Raw genomic sequence first — 25697 nt, 5'->3', positions numbered from 1 at the left:
AGCTATATTAATGTATATATTGTTGTAGATACATATATGTTTCAAAAAATATGTATTTCTACAAGATATCTGAGTAGTATTATGTGTATGTTCTTGATTTTATGTGCATCAAGATTCAACATGATTTTTTCCTAAATACTGTTTGACTTGAAAACTTCAAAGACACAATAAAGATGAATGTAGAAGTTTGCACCCTGAATTGAAGAAGAATGTGAATAAAAAACAGGAAGGATTTGACAAAGACAAAGAAAAAACGGGAGAGCAGCATGGGTGGAGAAATGGTTACTCCCTCCGTCCTATTTTACCCGTTTCAAATTTTCTAATTTGGTGTCATATTTTACTTGTTCTTTTTTACTTATTAAGACAAGACAATTTATTTTTTCCCATTATACCCTTAGTATAATTGCTTACTCATTATTATTAGCATTCTTGAAAAATGTTGCAAAGAGAAGTACCATTAAGAGTACACCATTAAGAATATAAATGGTGTTTTGGTATTGGTCATTCATCAATATTAGAACTAACAATAAGACACAATTAAGAGCGGCAAAATGATAAATTTACATTACCAATCTTTGTTTTCTTAATAACTGTATCATCCCAATTTGGGATGGGTAAAATGGGATGAAGGGAGTATAAGGGACGAATGGTCAGCAGATGAAATCTCACCACCAATAGGTTTAAATGGTACGAAGAAACTATGCTTAGTGATGACGTTTTGTTGAAGAATATTTCAAAAAAAAATAAAAATTGCATTATTAACAAAATGTCTTTTTTAGGGGATATTTTGTTGTTAATTAAAAGATTTGCAGAGTAAATTACTCCTTAATTAAATGCAGTAATTACTGTTACCTTTCATAATTTCAGCAAATTAGTTGCTTCAAATATGTATCATCAACTTTGTATCTATTTTAATTACATGTATCTAAAAAATACAAAAATGAAATTTTTTAAATTTTTGAAAAAAATTGAGATAGGATGGCAATATGGATAAACTAGTCGATATTTATGTAAGTTTTACTTTTTCATATCGACTATTTCACCACCAACCCCCCTCAACTAGCTAAAATTCATATTCAATGTAACAAGCAATTGATAATTTCACGTTATATTCAATGTAACAAGCAATTGATAATTTCACGTTATGAAATTAACTTGTAAATAGAAAAAAGTTAAGGAACTGTGGAATTGTTGAAAAGTAAGGTAACGATGCCGTAATTAATTGAACATAATTTAGCAGCTTCCACTTCCAGATTAATAACTAATCCTTTTGAATTACGTATTAATTAAGTACTAAAATTGTTGAGCTTATTGGTTAATTTAGCTGTTAAAAGTTGAACATCATATTTTCTTCCTTGGACAGAAGAACACGAATTTTATTAAGCTGAATTTTTTTCCAAAATTACGTACTATTTGAAGCTAAATCAAAATGTGCCTTTTAAAATCATCCTATAAAATAGAAAAAAAAAAAAAAAAAAAAAGAAGTTTCAACGTACCACCATAATATGTCTTCTTCTAGGAGTACTAGCTCCAAAAAGGGTCCTGACAATAAAACAACATTTTTATAAGCAGACCATACTATTTTCTATAATTTCAGAATCATATATAGACGCATCTGATGACATAATTATAAGAAAATAATATCTTTACGTGTCATAAAGTATTTGTTAAGGTCTAAATTAATTAGTCTATGTTAGCTAACAAATCGCTTAGCCACAACAAAAATATTAGATAATTTCTTCCCTTTTTATCTAGTTTTGATGAATAAAATTATCTGATACTACATATTATTACTGTGAGGTAACAAATTAATATGCTATGAAATTAGTCTGTATGAGTGCAAGTTGATCCGAACAACACTATAGTAAAAAATAAAACATTGACAGGCATTCGATATGAGAAATAAAAAGAGAATTTTGATTTCAATAAAGAAACTATTGTCGTGGTCTTTAATTATTTAATGCATAGAATCTCTACCAAGACGTCTCGGATTTAAGCCATTGAAATAGCATCTCGCAAAAATGCAAGTCAAGACCGAATGCAGTAGACTTTTATGATCCAACTTTTTCCTGAATCTCGTGCATATATAACGAAAGTTTTAATACATTGAGCTGCCCTTTTAATCTCAACCAGCAAAAACACAAGAGAAGAAATTCAAAAGGGAGTCCTTCGACTTTTTATTACTCCTGTTCATACACAGAAAGTAGTAGTAGGCTGCTTCAATTAATTAGAAACCTGAATTATATTAAACATTGAAAATTCTCATGAAATGAAGTTTAGTCAAATGCAACTTCTTTTTAGTCACCTTCACATTACCATAACCTTCTCTATATAATGCCCCAGGTGCTTTATGAGTTCCCTCATCAATTAAAAGAACATTCATAAAGAGAGTTGAAGATATAATATATTATTGAATATGGCAACAATAACCAAAATCTTGTATTTAATTTGTTTTCTTTTCCTTTCAATTGCATTTCTTGCAAGATCTGCAGAAGTTGGTAAGCTAAATGTATTCGAAATAGATTTAAGTTCCAGTGTCTTTTGAATTCTGCATGCACGTCTGATTTTAACGTGTATATGGCCTTTTTATTTCACATTCTAACTTATAAACACCGATACAACAGCAACAAGTGTATTTCTACCACTATCTTAGATGAAATAGGGAGGTTGTTTCCGATAGACCCCGGCTAACTTATATACACCGATAATATACATAGATTTCACATGATATATTAATGGGTTACATGTGAAATGCAATGTGCTTTAATTTATTAACTATATTGTTATGTGGCTAACTCCCTTCGATCGTATCAATGGTTATATTTATGTGTGTTTTACATGATAATATAAAACGAAACTTTTATACTGTGAGTGTATCGAGTTCTAATTTTCTCGTGTGGTGGTAATAACTGCAGATGATGAGCGTGAATTTAGTTACGGTGAAAAAAGTGAAAATGGACCAGCTAATTGGGGCAAGATTCATCCAGAATGGAGAACATGCAACACTGGGAAATTGCAATCACCAATTGATCTTCTTAACAAAAGGGTTGAAGTTGTATCTGATTTAGGAATACTTAAAAAATACTATAAACCATCCAATGCCACTCTTTTGAACAGAGGCCATGATATGATGGTAATTAAATTGATATTGTACATCAGTTCAGTACTGCTAATAACAAAAATAATTAATGTGTGATTATTCATATATATTTACAAATGCAGTTGAGATGGGAAGGTAGTGCAGGATACTTGAAGATAAATGGGACACAATATCAACTCAAACAAGTTCATTGGCACACACCTTCTGAACATACAATTGATGGAAAAAGGTATAGTCCTAGCTTTTAATCCGGTTAATATATATTCATATTTGATTTTTTCTTTTTATTTTTTACATCTCGCTCCGACCCTTTTTTGATCCATTAGTGACTCAAACTCACAGTTTCGGAATTATAAGTGAGTGATGTTTACCATTCAAGCAGCTCCCTTGTCATTCATATTGGATTTAACTCTACAATAATATAGCTATGTTTTCTTTGCTTGTTGCTTTATTTAATTTGCATGAGGAATTCATATACATCAACAAATTAAATGCAGGTTTAGTTTGGAGGCACATTTGGTACATGAAAGCAATGATGGAAAGACTGCTGTTATTGGAATCATTTACAAGATTGGACGGCCTGATTCTTTCTTATCCATGGTAAACAAGGATGTATTTTTATTACACAACGTAATTTTTACATTATCAGTCCAACTTAACATGTTATATATATATTCAGAATATTGATGTTGTTTATTTTGTAATCACAGATAGAGACGGATTTGAAAGCTCTTGCTAGTGCGAAAGGTGTAGAGAAAGCCATTGGAACAATTAATCCAAAGCAAATAAAATTGGATGGCAAAAAATATTATAGATATATTGGGTCCCTAACTACTCCACCTTGCACTGAAGATGTTGTCTGGACTATTGATAGAAAGGTAATCAAAATTTCCCCATTCATTATTACTATTAAAAATAAATTTCAGTATTTTGAAATTAATTTTAATTATGTGAGTTTTCTTTTCACATTTTCCCAGGTGAAAACTGTGACCAAAAGACAAATGAAACTGATCCGAGATGCTGTTCATGATGTGAGTTGCCACCTCAAATTAATTATAAAATTTTAGCAATAAGAATTTTATTTTCTAATTATATTTCATCGACCCGTTATACTGTATTATGTTTATATATATATATATATTTATGTGAAACTTTTCAGACAAAAAAATATAATATTTTTTTGTTTTTATTTCTCACAGGAATCTGAAACAAATGCCAGACCAGCACAGCCATTGAACAAACGTCCTATTAAATTTTACAAACCAGAAGAAAAAATGTGAAAGCACACCTGAGGGGCTCTTAATGTAGCTATTAATGTCATCGTTATTTTCTACTATATATCAGAACTAGGAATAGAAATGGCTTTATATTCCATATGATAGATTGTATTAATGTTTAATTCTTTATTGTGTTTATTCACCATCACCATCATCATAATAATAGTACTTAATAAATTTCAGTTTGTGTAGACGAATTTTGTTTATTTTTGTGAGCCTCCATTCGACAAGGAGAATACAATATTTTGTTGTGCCAGTACAGTAGGACTTGATAGCGACAGCAAAATCCATTGTCAACTTTTGACCTAATATTTTGGATTACAAGAGAACGTTTTTAATAAATGACAGAAAGTTCAACTCTCTGTCACGTTCTAAAAACAATCTTTGACTTGAGTTGATTACATAAATTTTCAGATGCTAATAACAAACTTGAGTCCGGCTATTTACATGAATTTTCATATTCAAATCATATTATTGATCCTAATACGATTAAAAGAGAAGAATCGCGATATCTTAACACTCCGTCATCATATTTTTCAGATGAATAGGAGATGCAAGACGTACAACTCAAAGAAACACATGAATACCATAATTTATTTTATGGTTTTAACATTTGTGCTATACTCGAAAGGCAGAAAAAGGGCCCTGATTTATATGCGAGAAAAGACATATTTCTTCCCCTGAACTTGTCCTTCCAACCTAACTCACTTTAACACTTAAATTTAACTTCCGTTTATTTATCTCTCTTAACATCTCTAAAGTGAATTATTTCAACCCCTTAACAGCCCGTGTGTAAACAAGCGATGCAAAACTCATTTTTGTCTTTTTAAATTCTTTTCTCTTTCTTTTAAATACCCGTTTGGACCCCCCCTAACGGTTATATCTATTTTTCTATAAAAGAAACCCTAATTTATCCTCCCCCTTCTTCATCTTCAATCCAAAATTTCTTCAAATCATGAAAGTGATGCAAAAACATAAAATTGCTTTCTCTTGATTTGTATTAAGCCGCATAAATTTGGGATTTAAAAACATAAAATCGAATTGATTTTACCTTCATCTCTTTCCGTATTAAGGTATAATCTCATTCATTACTTTGTCTGTTTTATTAGGAATTACTTTCAAAATGAATTTTTGAATTACTTTGTGTCCTTTAATTTTTTTCTTTTCTAAATTACTCTTTATCTTATTTGTTAAAATGAATTTCTTGTAGCACACAATAATGAAGTCAGTTAACTTGAGTAAACTATGTACGGAGGAAAATGATTCTGCTTTGAAGTAAGTTATTCATTGTAATCACGGAATTTTATTGCATTTGAAGACATCTTGGACTTCAAGTAATCCCAGTAGAAGATATTGGGCATGTCCTTATTATGGGGTAAGTAGCAAATTTTGCATTTTCTCTTGTTATTTTGATAGAATTGATTAAGAGAAATGAGGTTAATATATTCTTTATTTGTCACCATTGAAGGGTCCAAGATCTTGCGACTTTTAGCGTTGGAGGGATTCAGAAGACATTGATCCGAGGTTCAAATATGTGATTCCTAAACTAATTGAAAAACTAGGTGAGCTCGAGAATGTAGTTGAATCTTGTCGTTTCAATGAAGTTGAGAAATTGATTGGATTGAGCAAATCAATCAAGGAAGATTCAGAAGAAGTTGACAAGCCTAAAGAATCAAAACACAATGATAATGGGATTAATATGAAATTGGAGAAGTTGGAAGAAGAGATTTGAAAAATCAAGGAGAAAGAAAAGAATTGGAGACGAATAGCTGAAGGAAGGACTAGAAACAATACTTACTTCTTTGTTGTATTTTTTTGTTGTATATTAGTAATAACTTTAATCTATTTGGTTGGGATGCTCTATATGAAAAATGGTTCAATGAGGTTACCTTAGCACAAGGTTATTGTTATATGACGTGTTGCAAATTATTGTGTTAGAGTAGTGCAATTTCTTTTGTATTTGGATTCTCTTATAAATATGAAGAAGAGAAAGGTTACTAGATGAAGTGAATCATGTTTTTTTATCTTTTGTAATGGTGCAACTTACTTCTTTTACATTTGTTTAAGTATTTATAGTTAAATTGATTGCATTTGAATCATTTGATACCCAAAAATAAGTGCAGGCAACAAATTACAATTTGAAGTTGCAAAACGTCCAAATACTGTAAGCATAACACAATATAAATGTAGTAACAACTACTAATATTTCAACAGAAACATTAGCCAAAAAAATACAGTCACGACTGTTGATATTTCAACAGAAACATTGGCTAAAAGTCACAGCTGTTGATATTTCAACAGAAATATTAGCCCAAAATACAGTCACTACTACATCATTGTTTTCAAAACATGTCAAATTACTGCAGTCACAGTTGCATAGTTAAAGTCACCACAATTGAACTACTAGCTAAGTTAAAATCACTATTGTTTCATTACACACCATCAATATAGAAAGAGAAAAACATAATCATGCTTCTACTGGAAGGTTGTTGAACTTGTTTGGCTTAGATTATTCAGTTCAGCAACATTTGACCTTGTCCTCATCCTTTTCTGTGCTCTTATGTCTTCAAGTCCTTGTTGGATCACAACTTTCTTTCCTTTTCATTTCACACCTGAGGTTGGTTTGTGATGTCCAAGATTTTCAGTCACTATGGTGGAGTTCATAGGCATTTCAGGCTAATAAAAATAAAAGAGAACAAATTTAACTAAAAACTTGAAAAAGGTTTACTTTAAATTAAACAAACACAATCAAGAAATTTTAACTTTCATTGAGGACTTTAAAACCACTCTTGTATGAAGCACCCCTATTCCAACCATCCTAGGTCTTTTATAAGCTATCCATCTACCTTTGCTAGCACCAGTGACACCATCTCCTCTTGATGTACTAGTACAATCAATAGCACCAGCTCCTCTATGTAACACCCCGTACTTAATTACGTGCATTAGCCATGGTTATATGTGTTGGAGTATATGTATTGATCATAAGTTAGGTATATATGAGTTTAAGTATGAGTATTGATTATTTTGAGATGGTTTCAATTGTATAGTTTGATTATATGTGTATAGGAATCGACTTTATTTATACCGGAATTTGCTCGTCGAAGTTTCTATGTGAAGTTTATCGAGTTAGCTTTCCAACGATATAAAGATTTCTGAAAACAGATGAGTATCGGATATAAGCGAGCATGTTCAAAACTTGAAACGGTGGACGCAATGAACAGTAAATGTGCAGAAATTTTCTGCACACAAAAGTACTGCAGCCAAACAGATTTTTGGGTCTACTTTAAACGATCATAACTCCTTGTAAAAAATGAATTGTGTGAGATACTATATATCGATGAGAAGCCCTGTGAGTCTTCTTTCTAATGCAATTGGTTTCACCCAAATCCATTATCGGGGCAAAGAGTTATGGTCGATTTACTTTAGCCTATCAAAACAGTCCACCATGGACAAATTCGGATTTACTTAAATTTTAAGGGCAATATGGTCATTTTCCATCACCTCATGGACGAAAAATGGTCATTATATACATATAATTAGCCTCATATCCATCATTTATCATCCAAATTATTGAAGAATAAGAAACCCTAGCCTAAGTTCAACTCCAATTATCTTGTGATTCAACCGTAGAAAATCCAAATTGATTCCGTAGTTGTGTTCACCGTCTCGAGGGCTTCGAGGAGCACCCCTTATTTGTGCCAACAGGACTTTGAAATCAAAAGGGCCATTTTATGGTAAGGATGTAAATTATGTTGGTGTTATTTATATGGATATGTATATATATATATGCATGTGAGCGTAAGAAGTATGTTATTTGATTATTGTTGAAAGATGATTGGAAATGATGTTGGATTATTCTGGTGCATGGTTGGATTATGTTGAATTGTGAAGGGATTTGGTGTGATGTTGTGGTATTGAAATGATGATTATATATATATATACACATAAACCTATTGTTCAAGTTGGTTTTTGGAATGCTTTGCAAATATTGGTTGTATGGAATTATGGAAGAGAATTGTGGTGTTGGGTTGCCAATACTAGATGCCAAACATTTCATTGTAGATAAGTGATTTGTAAAGGCGGGAAGTTGTGTTGAATTGGTATCCGAATCTACAACGAGGTATGTAAAGCATACTCTAACGATGTTCCTTGGCATGAAAACACCAATGTTCCATCAAGTAAGATTCCGAGCTTGTCCAAAAACATGTACTGTTCTACATTACCAACGAAGTTGTTTCCATTCTATAAAGTGTCAAAATGTTGCATTGATATACCAAAAGGCTCCTATTTCATTGTTGTGATATTGATGATTCCGAAACACATTGTTGATGTACCAATGAGTCTTTATTACATCGTTATTGTATAGAAAGTCTATTACTTGATTCCTATTGATGTATCATTATTCCAACGGTACTATATTGGCATGAACACTAATGTAATAATCTCAAAATCTTTTGAACTAAGTTACTGGAAAGATCTCTTGTGTGAGTTGCTTGATATACGAGTGGGTGGTAGCTCAGGGGCTTAAGCCTAGCATGGGTCGATCCCGATATTTGATATGATTACAGTTGATATGTACTGGGGGCAGCCTAATGGTCACAGTACGGTATAGTATTGATTATTGTTAGGTGGTTGGAGGTTCGGGAGGAGGAGGTAATGACGAATGATAATTGTAAAGAATAAAATGAATGAATGTATACCGTTCCACAAATGTGTTTGAATTCAAGAACCCAATTCAGATTAATGATAATGTACATGATCCTAAAAGTGTTTATGAAGTGTGGTTCACTTCTATTATGATTTATTCACTTACATCTGATTTTCTTGATCCCCCATATCACATATGATTATTTACAGCTTTACATACTCAGTACATATTTCGTACTGACGTCCCTCACGGGGAACCTGCATTTCATGCTGCAGGCACAGGTGCTTCAGCTCATTCACAACATAGATAGGAGCCAGGTCATACAGCTATTGTTGGTGAGCTCCAGTTTACTTCGGAGCTTTCCGAGCCGGTCCTTTATGTTTTGTTATTGTACAGGAGTCATGTGTGGGCGGGGGTTTGTCCCGACCCTAGTTATGTCATGTATATCCTAGAGGCTTTGTAGACATAAGGAAGGGTAAAGTCATGGAACTTTATATAGTGATGTTATATTTGTATATGTGGTGGCCCAGACGGCCAAGTATTATATATATATATATTTGTGCGTGTTGTGCTGATACAGGTAATTAGACCCTTCTATATGCAACGAAATGCTGTCCAAATTTTTGGTGACATGTAAGTGAAAGTACAGGTATCTGAACGGGTTCTCCCGGGCCTTCTCGGCTTCGGGTGTCAGTCCGGCCCGATGGGATTTTGGGGCGTGACACTCTACCTCTATCAGTTTCACCCACAACTACAGCACCAGCTGCTCTACCTCTATCAGCTCCACCAACAACTGCAACACCATCTCTTCTACCTCTACCAGCTCCACTGAAAATTGTAGCACCAGCTCCTCTACTTCTACCAGCTCCACCAACAACTGCAGCATCAGTTTCCCTACCTCTACCAATTGCTCTATCAACAGCACAAGTTGCAGTTCATTTTTCTCTATCAATACCTATAGGAGTAGCAGTTGTTGCAGGTGATCCTTTTCCTCTACCAGTAGCTGCTGCTGCTGCAGCAGGCTACAATACATAAGAAAAAATATAATGAGAGAAAACAATTAAAGCAAATAAAAGAGAATTAAAATACTAGTAAATTACAAGTCAAATGTTATCTTTGTAGATCTTTTTGGTCTTCCTCTTCTTTTACTTGTGCTTGGTGCTGCTGAAGAAGAAGCCACACTAGTTCTAGTGGAACTTGAATTCAATGGACAACTTCTTTTATTATGACCCTTGTTGTGACATGTGTTGTAGGTCATCTCAACACCTCTCTTTGATAACTTTTCAGTCCTGTTTTCATTCTGCTCTTTTTTTTTAGATTTACTGGGTCTGCCTGGAAGCTTTCTTATTGTAGGTGGTATAACAGAAAGATTGGTTGACTTGGACAACATTTTCATACCAGTAACAGGCTGAATGAAGTAACTATAAGTCTTGAGGTAAGTTTCCTTATTATACCAATGTTCAACATAGTTAATGGGTTCTAGCCTTCTAAAGTGTAGTCCAGCTATGGCATGAAAACAAGGTATTCATTTTAACATCCAAGACCTACATGTACAACTATTATCCATCAAATTCACTATAAAAGTATTTCTCCATCTATCCTTAAATTCAAAATCAAATTCACCATTCCACTCAAGAGTACACTTCATTGCTTTTGATGTGTTCTCTTACAACACTTTTAGTGCCATAGGAGAAATATCAGTAATCCATATTTCAAAAAATTGTCAGAATTGTCCTATTTTTCTCATCACTTTAACCCTTATTTCCTCAAGTATTGATATGATAGTCTTGTATCTTGCCCTTAGTATCCATGAGTTGAAGTTTTCAGCCATGTTATTGTCAACACTATCACAATAACTGTGATATTTGAAGTAAACCTTAGACCATCTTTCTATTCTGTACCACAAAAGATCTCCATGAATTTTATCTCCTAACATCTCCATATGATCCAAATTTCTTCTCAATTCTTGCTCATATGTAGATTTGGCACACTTTCAAAAATAGTTTCTTCTTTCAATACCTCTCCAATCCTTAGACCAGTTGGCTAGAGCATGTCTAGCACACATTCTTTGCTCTGCATTTGACAGTAAATTTGCAATTGCACTGTCAAGATCCTTAAACAAAATAAAATATATCAGTTGGCATAAGTATAAAACAGGTGCAAAAAAAAATTTTAGAAAATGAATAAGATAAAATATATGAGGTTACCTTCTACATATTAGTAATAGTAGTCACTTCAGACCCATCTCCCAGCTCAAGATCATTCTTCAGAAGTCTAACAAATCATCTTCAAGTGAATTTGTTTTCAACTTCAATCACTGTCCAAGCTAGTGGTAGCATCTGGTTATTCCCATCCTTACAAACAACCACAAGTAATTGACCCTTACAAACACTTTTCAAAAAATAACCATCAAATCCAATACGTTTTCTGGCACCGGCTTTGAATGCTCTCTTCAAAGCATCAAAACATATGTAAGAAGATTGGAACTATTTTCTTCCACTTTCAAAAGTTTCTTCACTAAGTCTCACTACACATATACTATCTGGATTGATCTTTGAAAGCTCATCCCTATAATCCAAAAATTTTTTGAACTCCTCCACATGATCACCCATAATTTGAACACAATGTTTCTAGTTTTTCTTGCTACAATCCTCCTTATATATATCTCCTAATCATTTTTTACTAACACTTGAAACTGAAAAACTCTAATTTCAGGTTCTGATTTTATTCTGTCCCTGTACCTTTCTGCCAAGTACTTAGAATTCACCAATTTATTCTTTGTTGTGGCATTACACTTGTGGACTGGAATGTACTTCTTAACTAGAAAATCTGTAGTCCTAGAATCAATGCTTGCAAACAACAACCATCTACACACTTTACTCTAACCTTTTTTTATCCATTCACAAAGTTATTTAGCTCTACATATTCTTGAACAGCATATTTAGTAAGAGCTTTTCTAAACTCTCCAACATTTGCAAAACAAAGTCCAAACTCCCAAACTATTAATTTACAAGTAGGATCAAACATAATCCACTTATAATTTCTTTTTGCTCTCCTTGCTTTTCCTTCTCTTCTAGCAGTTTGTTCAACCTCAGCATCCCCATAAATATCCTGATCAGAATTTGTTTCAAAACTTACCTCATCATCTGAATCAATATATGGCTCATCTCCAGCGATCTTGCCCTCTAAACTATTTTTCTTCTTGGATAAAATCTCATCATATCCCACATCCACTCCTGTCACACCCCTGGTTTTCACCGCGTCCGACCCCGCTAGGGAGTTGGTTTTAGAGAAAATGGGTTTTTCCAATTAAAGTGACGTTTTAAAAAGGGATTACTTTACTTACAGAGTTGCCACTTGAAATTGAGTTTGGGTGTTCCAAGTCACCTTATTGAATCCCTATTCAAAAGGAAATGACTCTTTAATTTTTATTTTTTCGTCTGCGAACTAGAAATCCGGATAAGGAATTCTGTTGACCGAAGGGAAGGTGTTAGGCACCCCTCGAGTCCCGTGGTTCTAGCACGGTCGCTTTAATGACTTACGTCTGGCTCAAATTAATTTTTTTTTAGGATTTATAATATTTGTTAACCTAAAAGTTGTTTGCCTCCCTCTTTTAATTTATTTTGAAATTATTTATTATATTGACGTGTGGCTTACCGATAGTAGTACTTTTCGGTCTCACCACAAATTTTGGCACGTTTCTCGCGTCTTTACGGCATTTATAAGTCGTCCCTATTTTCCTAATCTAAATAAGCACCTAATGGGTTTAAAACCTCCCCAACCCAATTCAATTGGCTTCAAATGGTAAATTAATTTAATTATGACGAATGGTCGGTAGCAGGGCTTTCCAACTTCATCGTCAATTTTTGCTTGTATATTAAAACTCAATTTATTTGAGATTAAGAACCTAACTTGTTCTTTTATAAGTCCGCTTCCTTGCAAATGAGTTTTTCCTCTTTTTTTTTTCGATCGCATTTATGATTATATATTTTAATATTTTTAAACGAAAAGGATTAGTCTTAGGCTTTAACGAACAACACTATATATAAGCCAAACAAAATTACTTAAAAGTAATTTAACATAATAGCATAATAAAGTTTAATTAATAAAATTACATTACCAAAGTTATCATAATAATGAAGTTAACAACAAAACAAAAAGAAAAGAAAATACGTAAACAACATAACAAATTTATTTATTAAAAAATGAAAATAATAAAATGAAATAAAAAAAATACTACTGTCCTCTTAAATCTCTTCTCAAAACTAAACTGTTGCTTTTGATTTTCTCTAGGTGATCTGCTATATTGAACCAAACCGGTACCAATTCTATAGTCTCAAAACTATATGAAACAATTGTACCCTTCATCAACGTCATATACTAACAAACATAAACTCCATATCTGAAACAATTTTTGCATAGTAAGAAAAACTTGTATTAAAACATTCTACTCTTTTCTTTTGTACTATCAATTTCTTTCTTCCCTTTTTTTTGTTTACTTTTTTTTTCTAAGTCTATATCCATCTCACAATATTTTCTTATAAGAATGTTTAGGGTGGTAAAATGTGTGCATGTGTGTGCATTTTTTATTTATTTATTTATTTTTAATTCTTTTTGCATGCATGCACGCGTATAGGTCGAAGATTCTAGTTACAACGCAATAGTGCTAATCGCATGTCAACCGAATACAACGTTACATCTTTTAACGCTAATGACCCTAACAACTATCTTATTTGGAAGTTAATCAAATTTAGTTAACGTTACTTTGGAATAACAAACTAGTTATAAATGGCGACATAAAGTAAACTATATAAAAATAATAAATTGCACATAACGAATAATAGAAAAAGTCCTGAAAATAACTGTATTCATGCTTCGATTCATAACCAAATTTACAAAAGTAACGGTATAGGAATTAAATAAAAACCTGTATGACGAACTAAATCGAAAGAGGAGCTCTTACGTCGAACCAAAAAGAAACTCAAACGGAGATCCTAAACTCCAAACCCTAATTTCTTTTCCTCTTCTCCTTTGATTTTTCTTTGTTTTTTTTTTCCAATCTTTTTCTCTTCTGTTTTTTTTTTTTGTTTCTTGTTCCTGCATTTTTTTTTTTCCTCTTGTTGTTTTCAATCTTTTTTGTTTCTTTCTAGTGTCCGTATATATCCATTAATATAGTGCATTTGTGTATTATATATAGTGTGTATTTGTGTCGTGTGTGTGTGTATTTGTGTTATGTGTGTGTATTATGGAAAATGGGGGAGAGGTTTGTGAGAGTGGGGCTTGTGGGTGGTTTGGGTAGTTTAGGATTCCTCTTTTTTTTTTTTTTTTTTAATTTATTTTTTTATTATTATTTTTATTTTTTTTAATTTTAATTTTAATTAATATTTTAAATAAAATAAAAAAATAATAAAATCTATTTTAAAACCAACAAAATACAAGACTAGCTAGTCTTAGGAATATGGTTAAGAAATATTAATATCACAACATTCTTTATTAAAAATTGAAAGAAGAAACAAATATAATTTAGAAAAAATTTTATTTATTTATTTTTTCATTTTTTTTTTCTTTCTTTTTTTTTCTAAAAATAAATAAATAAACAAATAAAAACTAAAAAATGAAAGTAAAAATTTATTTAAAATGTGACTCTATTTTTGTAGGTTTTTTTTTTTTTTCAAAATTTTAAAATAAATTTAGTAAAAATAAGATAAATTTAAAATATCTAATTTAGACCCTAAAACGAAATTGAACACTAAAATGGAAAAAACACTTAGGTTTGGTAAAAAATTAGGTGTTTACAGCCTTTTTTACCTAAGCTAACACCTCTTGCTCTAGGCTCTTGTTTTTTTTTTTTCTCTTTTTGATTTCATCAGATCTCTTCTTTTTGGCAGCCCTCGTTTGTTCCCTCGGAATCCTTAACTCCTCATGAACATCACCACCATAATCATCATCTTCACCTTCATCAAAGAAATCACAATAATCTGATTTTTCACTAACATCAGTTTCACTTTCCCAATCTGATGGAATGACTGGGACATTTGCTGCAGTAATAAAAGCAGTGCCACCTAAATTCTGATTAATATCAGCAGAAAAACTACCTAAATTCTCATCAGTAGCAGAAACACCATTTATACTATTCAAATCATCACTCCTACCACTACCACCACCACCACCTAAGTCCTCACCCCTAGCAGCAACACTATTAGCACCAAAGTCCCCACCAGCAACAAAAAAATCACTGCCACAATCAGCTAAGTACTGAGCCCTAGCAGCACCACCACCATTACCCAAGTCCCCACTAATAGTAGAAACACCACCACCACCTAAGTCCTCACCCCTAGCAGCAACACCAACATCATCAAAGTCCCCAGCACTAGCAAAAAAATCACTACCACCCCCACCTAAGTTCTAACCCTTAGCAGCAACACCACCATCACCCAAGCCCCCACTAATAGTAAGAACACCACCACCACAATCACCTAAGTCCTTACCAATAGAAGAAACATCATCACCACCACCTAGGTCTTCACCCCTATCTGCAGTACCACAACCACTCAAGTTTTTAGTAAGAGTATGTTCATGAGGTATTGCAGCTTCTACAAAGTCCTCTTCAAACCCCAAATCATCAGAGTCCCCTAAGTCTTCAGTTAACTCTTTATCAAAGCCAGGACAAGATTCTCCTCCCACATGGGAGTCATATTCAATAGATAGGACCACATTTGTCACATCAACTAAATGTGTCAAATATAACTCAATAACATCTTCATTTCTAAGTAGAGGTAAAATACCAAAAATATACCTATCACATGTTACTATTACTAATTTTTTTGTTTTGGAAGGTCTGAGATAAACAATACACGAGGAACAATTATACCCAATTTCCTTCACGATATCAATAAATTCAAAGTAAGAAAGTTTGTCTACATCCACATTGAAACAGCCAGTAACAGTACCTCCATGATACTTAATACTCGATTTTTGTTGTAATTTACCTCCATGGTGAAACCTCAATGTAACATACACAAAAATCCATGGTTAATCTTAAGAAAAATAAAAAAAAATAGCATCTTAGAATTATTCACGGCAAAAATCCTAATATCAAAGTAAAACAATCCTAATAATTACTTGAGTAGTCAAATTTCGTCATGGAACAATCATGGATTTCATAAAAAGCCACAGAAATAACTTAATTTGAAGTGAAATCGAGTGAAACCGACTGAAATCGGGTGAAATCTACTGAAATCGAGTGAAATCGGCTGAAATAGAGAGGTTTTAGAGAGAAAAAACAAAAATAGGTTATTTTTTAGGTTTTGGAGTATTTGATTAGAGTGGGTCGGGTTATAAACGAGAAAGGATCGGGTTATAACATCAACCAATCAAAGGGTGCGTGCTTCACAACACCCAGCCTTGACTTGGGTTAGGCTGTTAAGGAGTTGAAATAATTCACTTTAAAAATATTAACGGGATAAATAAATGAAAGTTAAGTTTAAATGTTAAAGTGAATTAAGAGGACGGGGAAATATGCCTTTTCTCTATATATGCAGTAAATAAATTGTTACGTGATATAATGTTCGTCTCAAATTTTAATCTTATAATTAGTTCTCCACTGCCCCCGACCCCCGAAATAAAAATTGTCCTCTAAAGATTCTTCCTCAAGTACATCTAATTTTTATTTTTTTAAAATATTGAGAGACATATAAACCAACCAGCAGTCATTGAGAGACCAAGAAATAAATCTTTGAGAAAAAAGAAGAAAATTACATCATTTTTTTTTTGGGGGTAAAATATTCAACATCCTTCATATAGATTCGCATCACGACCAAAATGATCCGCAACTTTACAAAATAGGATAAATGCACTGCAATTTCAACCGTTACCTTGAATAAAGCAAATTGTCATAATATTACTGCTACTAATTAGACAATAAAAATGGCAAAGTTCAGGTCATGAGGACAAATTTTACTATAATAGCAGAAGACATCGGGGTATTATACAACAAATGAAACAGGGATTTTTCCCATAATTCTATAACCCAAAACTAAAAATACAAATGAAGTAGCCAAAGAGCAATTGCTTAAAATGCATACTGGCATGTCTATATGTATGTATACGCGTGCATCTTCACACTAGCAGGCAGCATTCATCTACTAAATCAATGGCAATGGCAATGGCAACGGCAAAGGTATTGTTGAATGGAAGTTCAACTCCCCTGCAATACTAATTGTTCATCTCATCAGAAGATGGTGTCCTGGAAAAAAGAATGTAGCATTTGACAACATTGAAAAGAATGTAGAATCCTTTGTTTATATACATGTGAACTATGTTTTTCTCTAAGTTCAGGATTATAACATATTTTGATCCTAGGTATAAATTTCTACTACAAACATCCTAAATGAATCCTCTGCAGCCACATCTTTCACCAAACAGACGAATTTAACCAAGAAAAAACAGCAAGCCCCAAGTTTTAGAATAACAAAGCATATTTAATCTATGTTTCTTCAGGAGTAGACTAAGGTCTTTTTTTTTTATGTAGAAAAATTTAGCAATAGGACTTTTATATGAAGCCTAAATTTATGCTTACACCTTGTCAGAATCAGAACGATCCAAGAAGAGCAAAAAAAAATTGACATCAGCATTAGACTGCTTGTTGCATCACTCATTTTAAAAGGAAGATTAGGCAATACCATGAGATTTGACAATATTGAACATCTTACATACCTAAGAAGCATTGAGAATAATGTTGTTGATATCAATTACAAAGTCCTGTCACGAAGAAAGACATCCCCCACGTTAACTTTAACCCCTAAATAGAAAAAACTTTGCGAAAGATTGCAACAATTACAGCAACTCTATCTCAAACAGAGATTTTGCAATAGAAAGATGATACACATAACAAGATTAAATGACGTGCAGTACCAACCTATAAATTTGAGAAAGAACTTGCAAGTTGTTTAACTTGTGCTTCAACCCCATTCACCCAAGAGGAAATGAGATGATTAGCAATTGCAAAGGGCCCAGGGATAAACATAGGAGCAAGTTCCCCACTTTCCAAGTTGAAGTCGGTAGACAAGCTCTGTCCTCTTTCTACACCCTTGCACATTTGGTCCACTTTACCTGCCACAGACTTCTGCGCCTTCTTGTATTCCGCAACTGTGAGCGCCTTTTTCACATCTTCTCTGCTGTGCCATTTCGCATCTAGATCACAAGTTGATTCCCCGCCGCAGAAAGAAAGAAAACATCCATAATCAAAATATAAAGGTGGAATCCAAACATTATAAGTCAAAGGGCGTCAATCAAAAATCACCAAAACATCTTCCAGTTACCTTCTAATTCCTCCTTATCCACATTAATATCCAGTGATTTTGCATACGCATAGAATCCCACCATAAGTTGGCATGGCATGCTGCTAGGTCCAACTGTAAGGGAATCATACAGTTAACTGAAAATCACACAAGGTAAAAAAAAAATGGCATGCAAGAAATACACATAAAATGTTCAGTGACAACTACCAGTGAGAAAGCGAAAACCTGTGGAGACCATTTTATGAAGCAACTGGCACACAATTAGATCACCAATGTTCAAAAGAAAGGAAGCTAATATGCACCAATATGAATCACACCAACTCTAAGAAATGATATGGAAGAACTGAGCCACTTTATTCACAGAAAGAAGCAGGAACAACTAATGGTGAGATCCTAAAGTGAAGATGGTACACATGGTGAGATCAGATATTGACTCATCGCTGACAGCACCATGCAGAAAAGATCTTATTTACTAACCCTAGATAAATGGAATAAGATAAACCTTTCAGGTTGAGAACTTCTCCACTTATAAAGGACAAAAGCTCGAATAAGACAGGAAAAGAACAGTAATAGCAAACAAATCTGAGCTGTAACTGAGGGGCCTGGAATTTTGATTTCACAAGTTGCAAAAGCCTAGAGTGCTTCAACTTCTGTAAGAAAAGTCCTTGTGAACCTCTCACAGTTACTGCCTGCACACTAGATGATCTACCATTGGCTTGTTGTGCAAAAGGCATACAACCAAAGGACAGAAACTTATAAGGAAAGTAAAAAAGCAAAATTGAGGTAGCAGAATATTTCAAACATGAAAGAAATATCAGCAAACCATCAAGAAGAGTTGTAGCCAAATAAGGCAGAGAGAGCAACTCTAGTATTTTTTTTGAAGATTGGTAACAATTAGGAGCTACTCGGGTATTCATTCCATACACCCTTATTAAAAGTCATTGCTTTGTCGCTATGATGTAAATCAATGGGCTATTGCTTCATGGGTGAGGTCATGAGCTTCAAAGAATGATGCGTAAAGTTAACTAGATGAAAATCGGGGTACTTTCATTGAATCTCAATTTTGAGGAGTCGGACTAACAACGGCATTTTCTTATATTGAATGTTGAATTATCTTTAGTACCGAGTTCATGTATGTTTAGTATTTTTTTTTTAAAGAAGCATAAATTGTGTGATTCACTTTTCTCTTTTCGCTTCAAGTTCCACAGATGTTGTCGTTTTTTGCCGCTTTTCCTTGTTAGAAACACTAACCACATATTTACCTTACATCATAAAAAAAGCTAGGTGTCTAAAAGCGTATAAAACAAGAAGTACCAAAGGAATGGAAGGGAACAGAAACCACAAATCTATTTCAGAACATTACCAGGCCATGGCTGAGAACTATGGTAAACGACCTGTCCAACTTCAATACCGGTCTCCTCCCATGTTTCTCTTCTCACAGCCTCTTCCAAACTTTCTCCTGGCTACTAATAAATTCAGCTATGAATTAACATGTGTTCATAAATAAATTGCGAAAGACGGGATCAAAAATCAATACTGGCTAATTATACACCTATTAAGAAGGAAAAGGGGGCAAACAAACCAAACAAAAAAGAGCTGAGGTACTATGCAGGAAATTTAAATACTCCCTCCTTTCCATATAATATGACACTCTTTCCTTTTTTGTTACAAAAAATTGAAACAAATTTCTTTTTTATGACGGGACATGTCATTTTGTAGACCACAACATACTTAAATATTTTGGGCTATGTTGTAAATATTTAGCTAGAGTTGAAACCTTTTTACCTTGAAGACCGTACCCTGAGGAAGTAACAAAAGTTGACAACCGGCTAAAATGAAATAACTAACTAATGCAGGAACGAGGTTCCAGTGGCTAAAATCTCTTTCTCACCAGGGACAACATCCATAGGGATCAAGACATATGAATGCTACTTTTTTACTAAATTAGGTAATTGCAAAAATGAGTAAGACAAGCTATGCAAGCAGCGGGAAAATGCATTGCCTGCATAATTCTGTTGCTCTAGGTCTTAACAAAATCAAAAGTATGCCACATACCTCCATGAAACCAGCTATACAACTCCACATGCGAGGCACAAATCTCGACTGCCTACTTAATAGCACACGGTCATTCTCTTTGTCAATAACTAACATAATGACAACCTGTTGTGAGGGCAAATTATGACAGCAGAAAGTTAGGCTTCTCATGTAACATTTCAGCATGTAAGTTCCATAACCTCTTCCACAAACAATGAAAAATATGTAAACTAAAAAAGAGTGCAACCACAAGCAAGATTAATCAGATAAGAAAATAAATTTGATTGCCATACCGGATCAACTCGAGGATACATTTTCTTCTTGCATAACTCATTAGAGCACTGTCTCCGCCTCCCGGCATCAATTAAAATGTTCTTACCTCCACAAAATCCACAAAAAAGTGATGCTGTATGCCATTCTAGTAATGATTTGGCCTGATAAAATACCAAAGACACAAAGTAAAAAATTCAGTCAAATATGGCCAGCATCTTTAGCATTAGAGTACACTAATAGGCAATAGCTAATAACTAAAGGCAAATGCCACCCAATGTTTGGATACACAATAATGACAATGAATAACTTCTGTAACACAAATTCATTTGCTATATATCAGAAAAAACTTATGCTAGATGGTATCATGTGGACCCTTGGACGCAACCTCTGCCGGAGAAAACCCTTAAAACACTCTAAATAAAACAGAGGTTAAGAAAGCTTAAGATACTAAACTTTGCACATTTATAACGTGAGATTAACAGCATAACCAGGTTGCAATGAGTAATTACATAACAAGAGATCATCTGTTAAGCAGCTCTAGATAGAGATTATTTAAGATCACTTTAGTTGTGTTCTAAACCTACAATATTTTCTTTACTACAATAATCTACATAACCTAGATAAAACTTGAAAAAAGATACTCCGTCTGTACCAATTTGTTTGTCTTACTTTCCTTTTTAGTCCATTTCAAAAAGAATGCATCTTTTTCTTTTGGCAACTCCTTAATTCTAACTTTTCACATGTATGCAAACAAACATTAAAGGGCATTTTGGTTCATTTTACGTATCTTTAATTTAAGAATATAAATTTCAAAAGTCATTCTTTACTTTCTTAAACTCTATGCCAAATCAAAACCAAACAAACAAATTGAAACTGATGGAGTAAATGGATTGGTAGTGACTAGCTTATGAAAATGATTCACTACATTAATTAAAATGCCTAGCTAATTCATATAGCTAGTGATCACAAAGCAGGCAACCTAAAACATCTATAGGTGATCCAACTCAACAACAAATGACAAGTGTATCAATTCTAATGAAAAATCAAAGTTCCAGAGCATATACATGACCAGCAATAGCAAGTTGACCCATAGCAGAAGCATTTTCCCAATCAGTAGCAACCATCAAAGTCCTCAACTCAACAAAGCAAAACTGCCTAGCACCCAATTCTTTAACCAACTCACTACCAGCCTCAGTCACATCAATAGCCCAATACACAACATAAATTCCGCACCCTTCAGAATCAGAACCCAAATAAACCAAATTATCTTCACTCAAATTAACCTCAGAATTCTCCAAGAAAGCCTTACAATCACCAAAACTCAACCAACCTAGACACCAATTAGGCTCAGCTGAATCCCCCCTTACTGAACCAGCCAATGGCCTTCCTTTTCTAAAAGGCAAGATCTTGAAATCAGGGAAATGGGGTTCATGGGTGTTCCCTAAAAGAAGTGTTTTAAGGGTGTTGAGTGCAGAAGATGGTGAAAATGGATCAGTGGACTTTGGGGTTTTTAGCTTTATTGGGTTACCAGCAAAGGCATGAGAGTTAAAGAAATTGGTTGACATAGTGGATAATTTAGGGAGATGAGTTTGTATTCTTGTTGGGAGAATTGGATTCTTCAATGAAAGGAGAAAGGTCATTGCTTAAGTTGAATTACCATTTGGTGATTTTCTTGAAAGGATGATTCGCTGTGGTTGATTTGGTGAGTCGATGACGTTGCTCTATTACAAAGTGACACGTGTACTTGCTTGTCATGAGACACGTTGTCGTGTAGTTAGCCACAATTATATTGTGTATATCCTGGGGCGAATCCAGAAATTTCAGTAAAGGAGTTCAGTAGTACATATACAAATTAGTCTAAGAGGTTCAACCTCTATTATTTATATATAATTTTTTTTTTTACCATATAAAAATAATATAATTTTTTTACGAAGTAAATTCAGATGAACCTTGCTTCCAGATACATCCGTCACGGTGTACACCTCGGACACTGTTCGGTAGGGTAGGTTGACCGTTCATCTTTCATATGAGTGGCATTTAAGTAGACTTTTGGTTAAGTAAATAAAAAGGGGAAATGGTGAAATATATTTTTAAATTTTGTGAAAATATTTAAATATATTTTTCATTAAAAGTTTAGTTTATTAAGGTCTTTTTCGTTTAAGTTTTGGTTCATATATATATTATTGTTGTCAAATTTAAAGTTGTCAAGTTTTGAATCATATATATCTTTATCGCCGATCATTAATTGTATTATTGAAATTTTTCCATCCCTTTTTCTTTCTTTTTTTCTTAAGAAATTATATTTGTCACTTCATTTTTTTATTGTCGCATCACATATAATTAAATCTATCTCTTTTTTTACACATGAAATGCTCTCATCTACATCACAATTTCTTTAGATTTTCTCTAATTTATCAAAATCCCTTTGTTGTAACATCAAATTCTTGCATAACTAATCTTCTCATACATACATACGTATAAAAGATATGCTCTTAATTGACAACTTATTTTTGTTATCTTCATATAAACTGCATCTTTTACACTTCTATGTCCCCAATTTCTCTAAATGTCTCCGTATGAAGGAATTTTGTCTTGTAGTTAGCCACAGGTTCATCTTCCATATTTTTTTTTTGTGGAAAGAAATTGTATTAAAATAAATTTGAGTTTTACATAGCAAGGCCTAGTCAGGCACAAAAACATAATTGTTGGGATTAACATTCCCAATACTAATTATAGAGCGAGTGAAATGATTTTTCATTAAAATCTTCCCAAAAAAATTACTCCTATGCTAGTAAATGAAGTTACAAAAATATGCATTTTGTCAAAAAGATCCTACTCTAAGCCTTAGTTTGTCATTAAATCAACTACTCTATTCTGTTCTCTGTAGGTGTGGTGAACTGAAGGTCCTCCCAAGCTCCTCAGTAATGATCTGCATTCATAGATAGCTGAATCATATAGTAAGTTACCATGTTGAAGCATGTTGATGATCTCCTGAGAATCTGTACAAACTTTCAGGGATTCAGATTCTGATCAAGAGCTAGATTCAGACTTTCTTTCAAGGCCTAGAGCTCCATGAGATTGTTGGTAGCATAGGTAAAGCTTTTGCTAAAGCCAATGGCCCAGTCATCTCTAAAAATCTTCCATATGATTGGCTTTTAAGTGGACTTTTGGCCATGAAAATAAAAACAAAGTTTACTTTATTTGGAAAATTTAAAATTACAATTTAGCGTTGGAGTTTTGTTTACTACTTTTTGAAATAAATATTTAGAATTTAATTAGATTTTTTTAAACATATAAATTTTATTTAAGAATGAAATATAATTTAAATAGAAATATTTTATGAAAATATAAAATTTAGTTGAAAAAAAAAAGGTTTAAAATTGAAAATGAGATTTTGGCTGTATTTCAAAGTTGTATTTAGAAATGTCACGATTAACTACTGCTTTCTAAAGAAAATGAAAAAAACTTTTTCAAAAACGAAGAGAAAAATTTTCATGATCTAATGGGTCTTAAAAATATACTACTCTGTTTGAGTTCTGACCTTGTTGCATGGGTTACACCAAATTTGTTGAATAGGGCCTGGTGTTGATTACTCAAGAATTTTATATGTTTAGAAAAGGTAAGCTGGACAAATGAGAATGTTAGAGAAGATAAGGAGGAATAAGATGGAGAATGAAAATATGTTCGATAAGACGAAAATAACGTGAAAATGAAGATGACAAAAGTGAAATTAAGATGATTTAGACATATGAAAAAATGTATAAATGTATAGATGGGATGTATGAGGATTGGATATTGTGATTTGTGAGTGGAGGAGAGATAAGGTAGACCAAAAAAATATTCTAAAGAGAAGAGGTGATTAGATAAAATATGACGCATCTTTAGCTTACTATGAGGAGATGATCTTAGATATAAAAGTATGAAAATTGCAAACTAGAATATACGAAAAAGGTCTGAATATACCTCTAAACTTTAATAAATGGTACAGATATACCATCCGTTATACTTTAGGAACAAATATATATATGTCGTTAATGAAAAGGTACATATATACCCCTGAACTTTAATAAATGGTACAGATATATTCTTCGTCAATGAAAAGGTACGTACATACCCCTGAACTTTGATAAATGGTACAAATATATTCTTCGCAATACTTTAGGTACAAATATACCCTTGCCGTTAATAAAAAGGTATATATACATCTTTTTCACTAACGGCAGGACACGTGTCACAATCTAGTTCATTTGCCTTTTTTTAAATTTAATTTATCCTCATCCTATCTGAAAATAATTCCAATTTATTCCATAAATCAATCTAAATAATAACCCAAATCCGAGCCGGTCTAATAAAACCTTCAAGACGCATGTCTATTTACGGATGTTCATTCTCTCTTTCTTTTTCTATTAGATCGGATTGAGTTTGGGTTACTATTTGAATTGGGTTATGGGTTAAATTAGAATTATTTTGAGGTGAAGTTGGGATAAATTAAATTTAAAAAGGTCAAATGAATAGGATTATGACACGTGTCCTGCCATTAGTGAGTGGTATATATGTACCTTCTCATTAACGGCAAGTGTATATTTATACCTAAAGTCTGATGGAAGATATATGTATACCATTTATTAAAGTTCAGGATATATATGTACCTTTTCATTAACGGTAATATATTTATATTTAAAATATTATAAAATATATTTATACCATTTATCAAAGTTTAAGAATATATTCATATTTTTATAAGATTAGTACTATTTGAGCGTTGTCTCACTTTTCGATGAAAATGGCGTGATGATGAGACGGAACAAAAAATAATAACATCAACTCATTCGTGATTCTTAATTTCTTATTAATTTGAACAATGCTTATTGGACTTAATTGCATCATTAGGGGGCTACTGAATCTATCAAGACACGCTTGATGATAACCTGCCGTTGTTCATTCAATATATATACTTCAATGTTGCCGTGCCCAAAAAAAGGTTGGCCCTCCCTTCCCCATGGAGACACTAAAACTAGTATGTAGTACTATATGATTTGTAATAAAAAGCTCGTTAAGTTTTGTCA

The 25697-nt window shown here is 33.0% G+C and overlaps 2 protein-coding genes across 4 annotated transcripts; one reads left to right on the top strand and one right to left on the bottom strand.

Annotated features, from left to right (window-relative positions):
* The first annotated feature begins 2379 nt into the window (after window positions 1-2379).
* On the top strand, window positions 2380-4532 carry LOC107874644 (bifunctional monodehydroascorbate reductase and carbonic anhydrase nectarin-3). Its single transcript, XM_016721405.2, has 7 exons — window positions 2380-2498; window positions 2916-3133; window positions 3223-3329; window positions 3598-3700; window positions 3811-3978; window positions 4078-4131; window positions 4300-4532. The coding sequence occupies exons 1-7, from the start codon at window positions 2417-2419 to the stop codon at window positions 4378-4380; spliced, it is 813 nt and encodes a 270-aa protein (XP_016576891.2). The 5' UTR covers window positions 2380-2416; the 3' UTR covers window positions 4381-4532.
* A 12344-nt stretch (window positions 4533-16876) lies between these two features.
* LOC107875591 (nudix hydrolase 19, chloroplastic) lies at window positions 16877-22322 on the bottom strand. 3 transcript variants are annotated; one of them, XM_016722357.2, is made up of 8 exons: window positions 21696-22322; window positions 20652-20792; window positions 20380-20484; window positions 19688-19787; window positions 18346-18438; window positions 17943-18217; window positions 17741-17785; window positions 16877-17270 (listed from the first exon to the last, which is right to left on the bottom strand). In XM_016722357.2, the coding sequence occupies exons 1-6, from the start codon at window positions 22269-22271 to the stop codon at window positions 17943-17945; spliced, it is 1290 nt and encodes a 429-aa protein (XP_016577843.1). In that variant the 5' UTR covers window positions 22272-22322; the 3' UTR covers window positions 16877-17270; window positions 17741-17785. The 3 variants fall into 3 exon arrangements, with proteins under 3 accessions (XP_016577843.1, XP_016577844.1, XP_016577845.1); XM_016722358.2 differs by having other exon boundaries at window positions 16877-17231; XM_016722359.2 differs by lacking the exon at window positions 17741-17785.
* Between the last annotated feature and the right edge of the window lie 3375 nt (window positions 22323-25697).

This window comes from Capsicum annuum, chromosome 6 (genome assembly GCF_002878395.1).
Source record: "Capsicum annuum cultivar UCD-10X-F1 chromosome 6, UCD10Xv1.1, whole genome shotgun sequence".
NCBI lineage: Eukaryota > Viridiplantae > Streptophyta > Magnoliopsida > Solanales > Solanaceae > Capsicum > Capsicum annuum.
This window is presented reverse-complemented; position numbering and strand designations above follow the sequence as displayed.

What these genes read in the sequence shown, in the direction of transcription:
- LOC107874644 (XM_016721405.2), top strand. Translation starts at nt 2,417, where the DNA reads ATGGCAACAATAACCAAAATCTTGTATTTAATTTGTTTTCTTTTCCTT. An exon ending in TCTGGACTATTGATAGAAAG is followed by an intron (nt 3,979 to 4,077) that starts GTAATCAAAATT and finishes ACATTTTCCCAG; the next exon opens with GTGAAAACTGTGACCAAAAG. An exon ending in TCCGAGATGCTGTTCATGAT is followed by an intron (nt 4,132 to 4,299) that starts GTGAGTTGCCAC and finishes TATTTCTCACAG; the next exon opens with GAATCTGAAACAAATGCCAG.
- LOC107875591 (XM_016722357.2), bottom strand. Translation starts at nt 22,271, where the DNA reads ATGACCTTTCTCCTTTCATTGAAGAATCCAATTCTCCCAACAAGAATA. An exon ending in GTATAGCTGGTTTCATGGAG is followed by an intron (nt 19,788 to 20,379) that starts GTATGTGGCATA and finishes ATTTATTAGTAG; the next exon opens with CCAGGAGAAAGTTTGGAAGA. An exon ending in GGATAAGGAGGAATTAGAAG is followed by an intron (nt 18,218 to 18,345) that starts GTAACTGGAAGA and finishes CTTGTGATCTAG; the next exon opens with ATGCGAAATGGCACAGCAGA.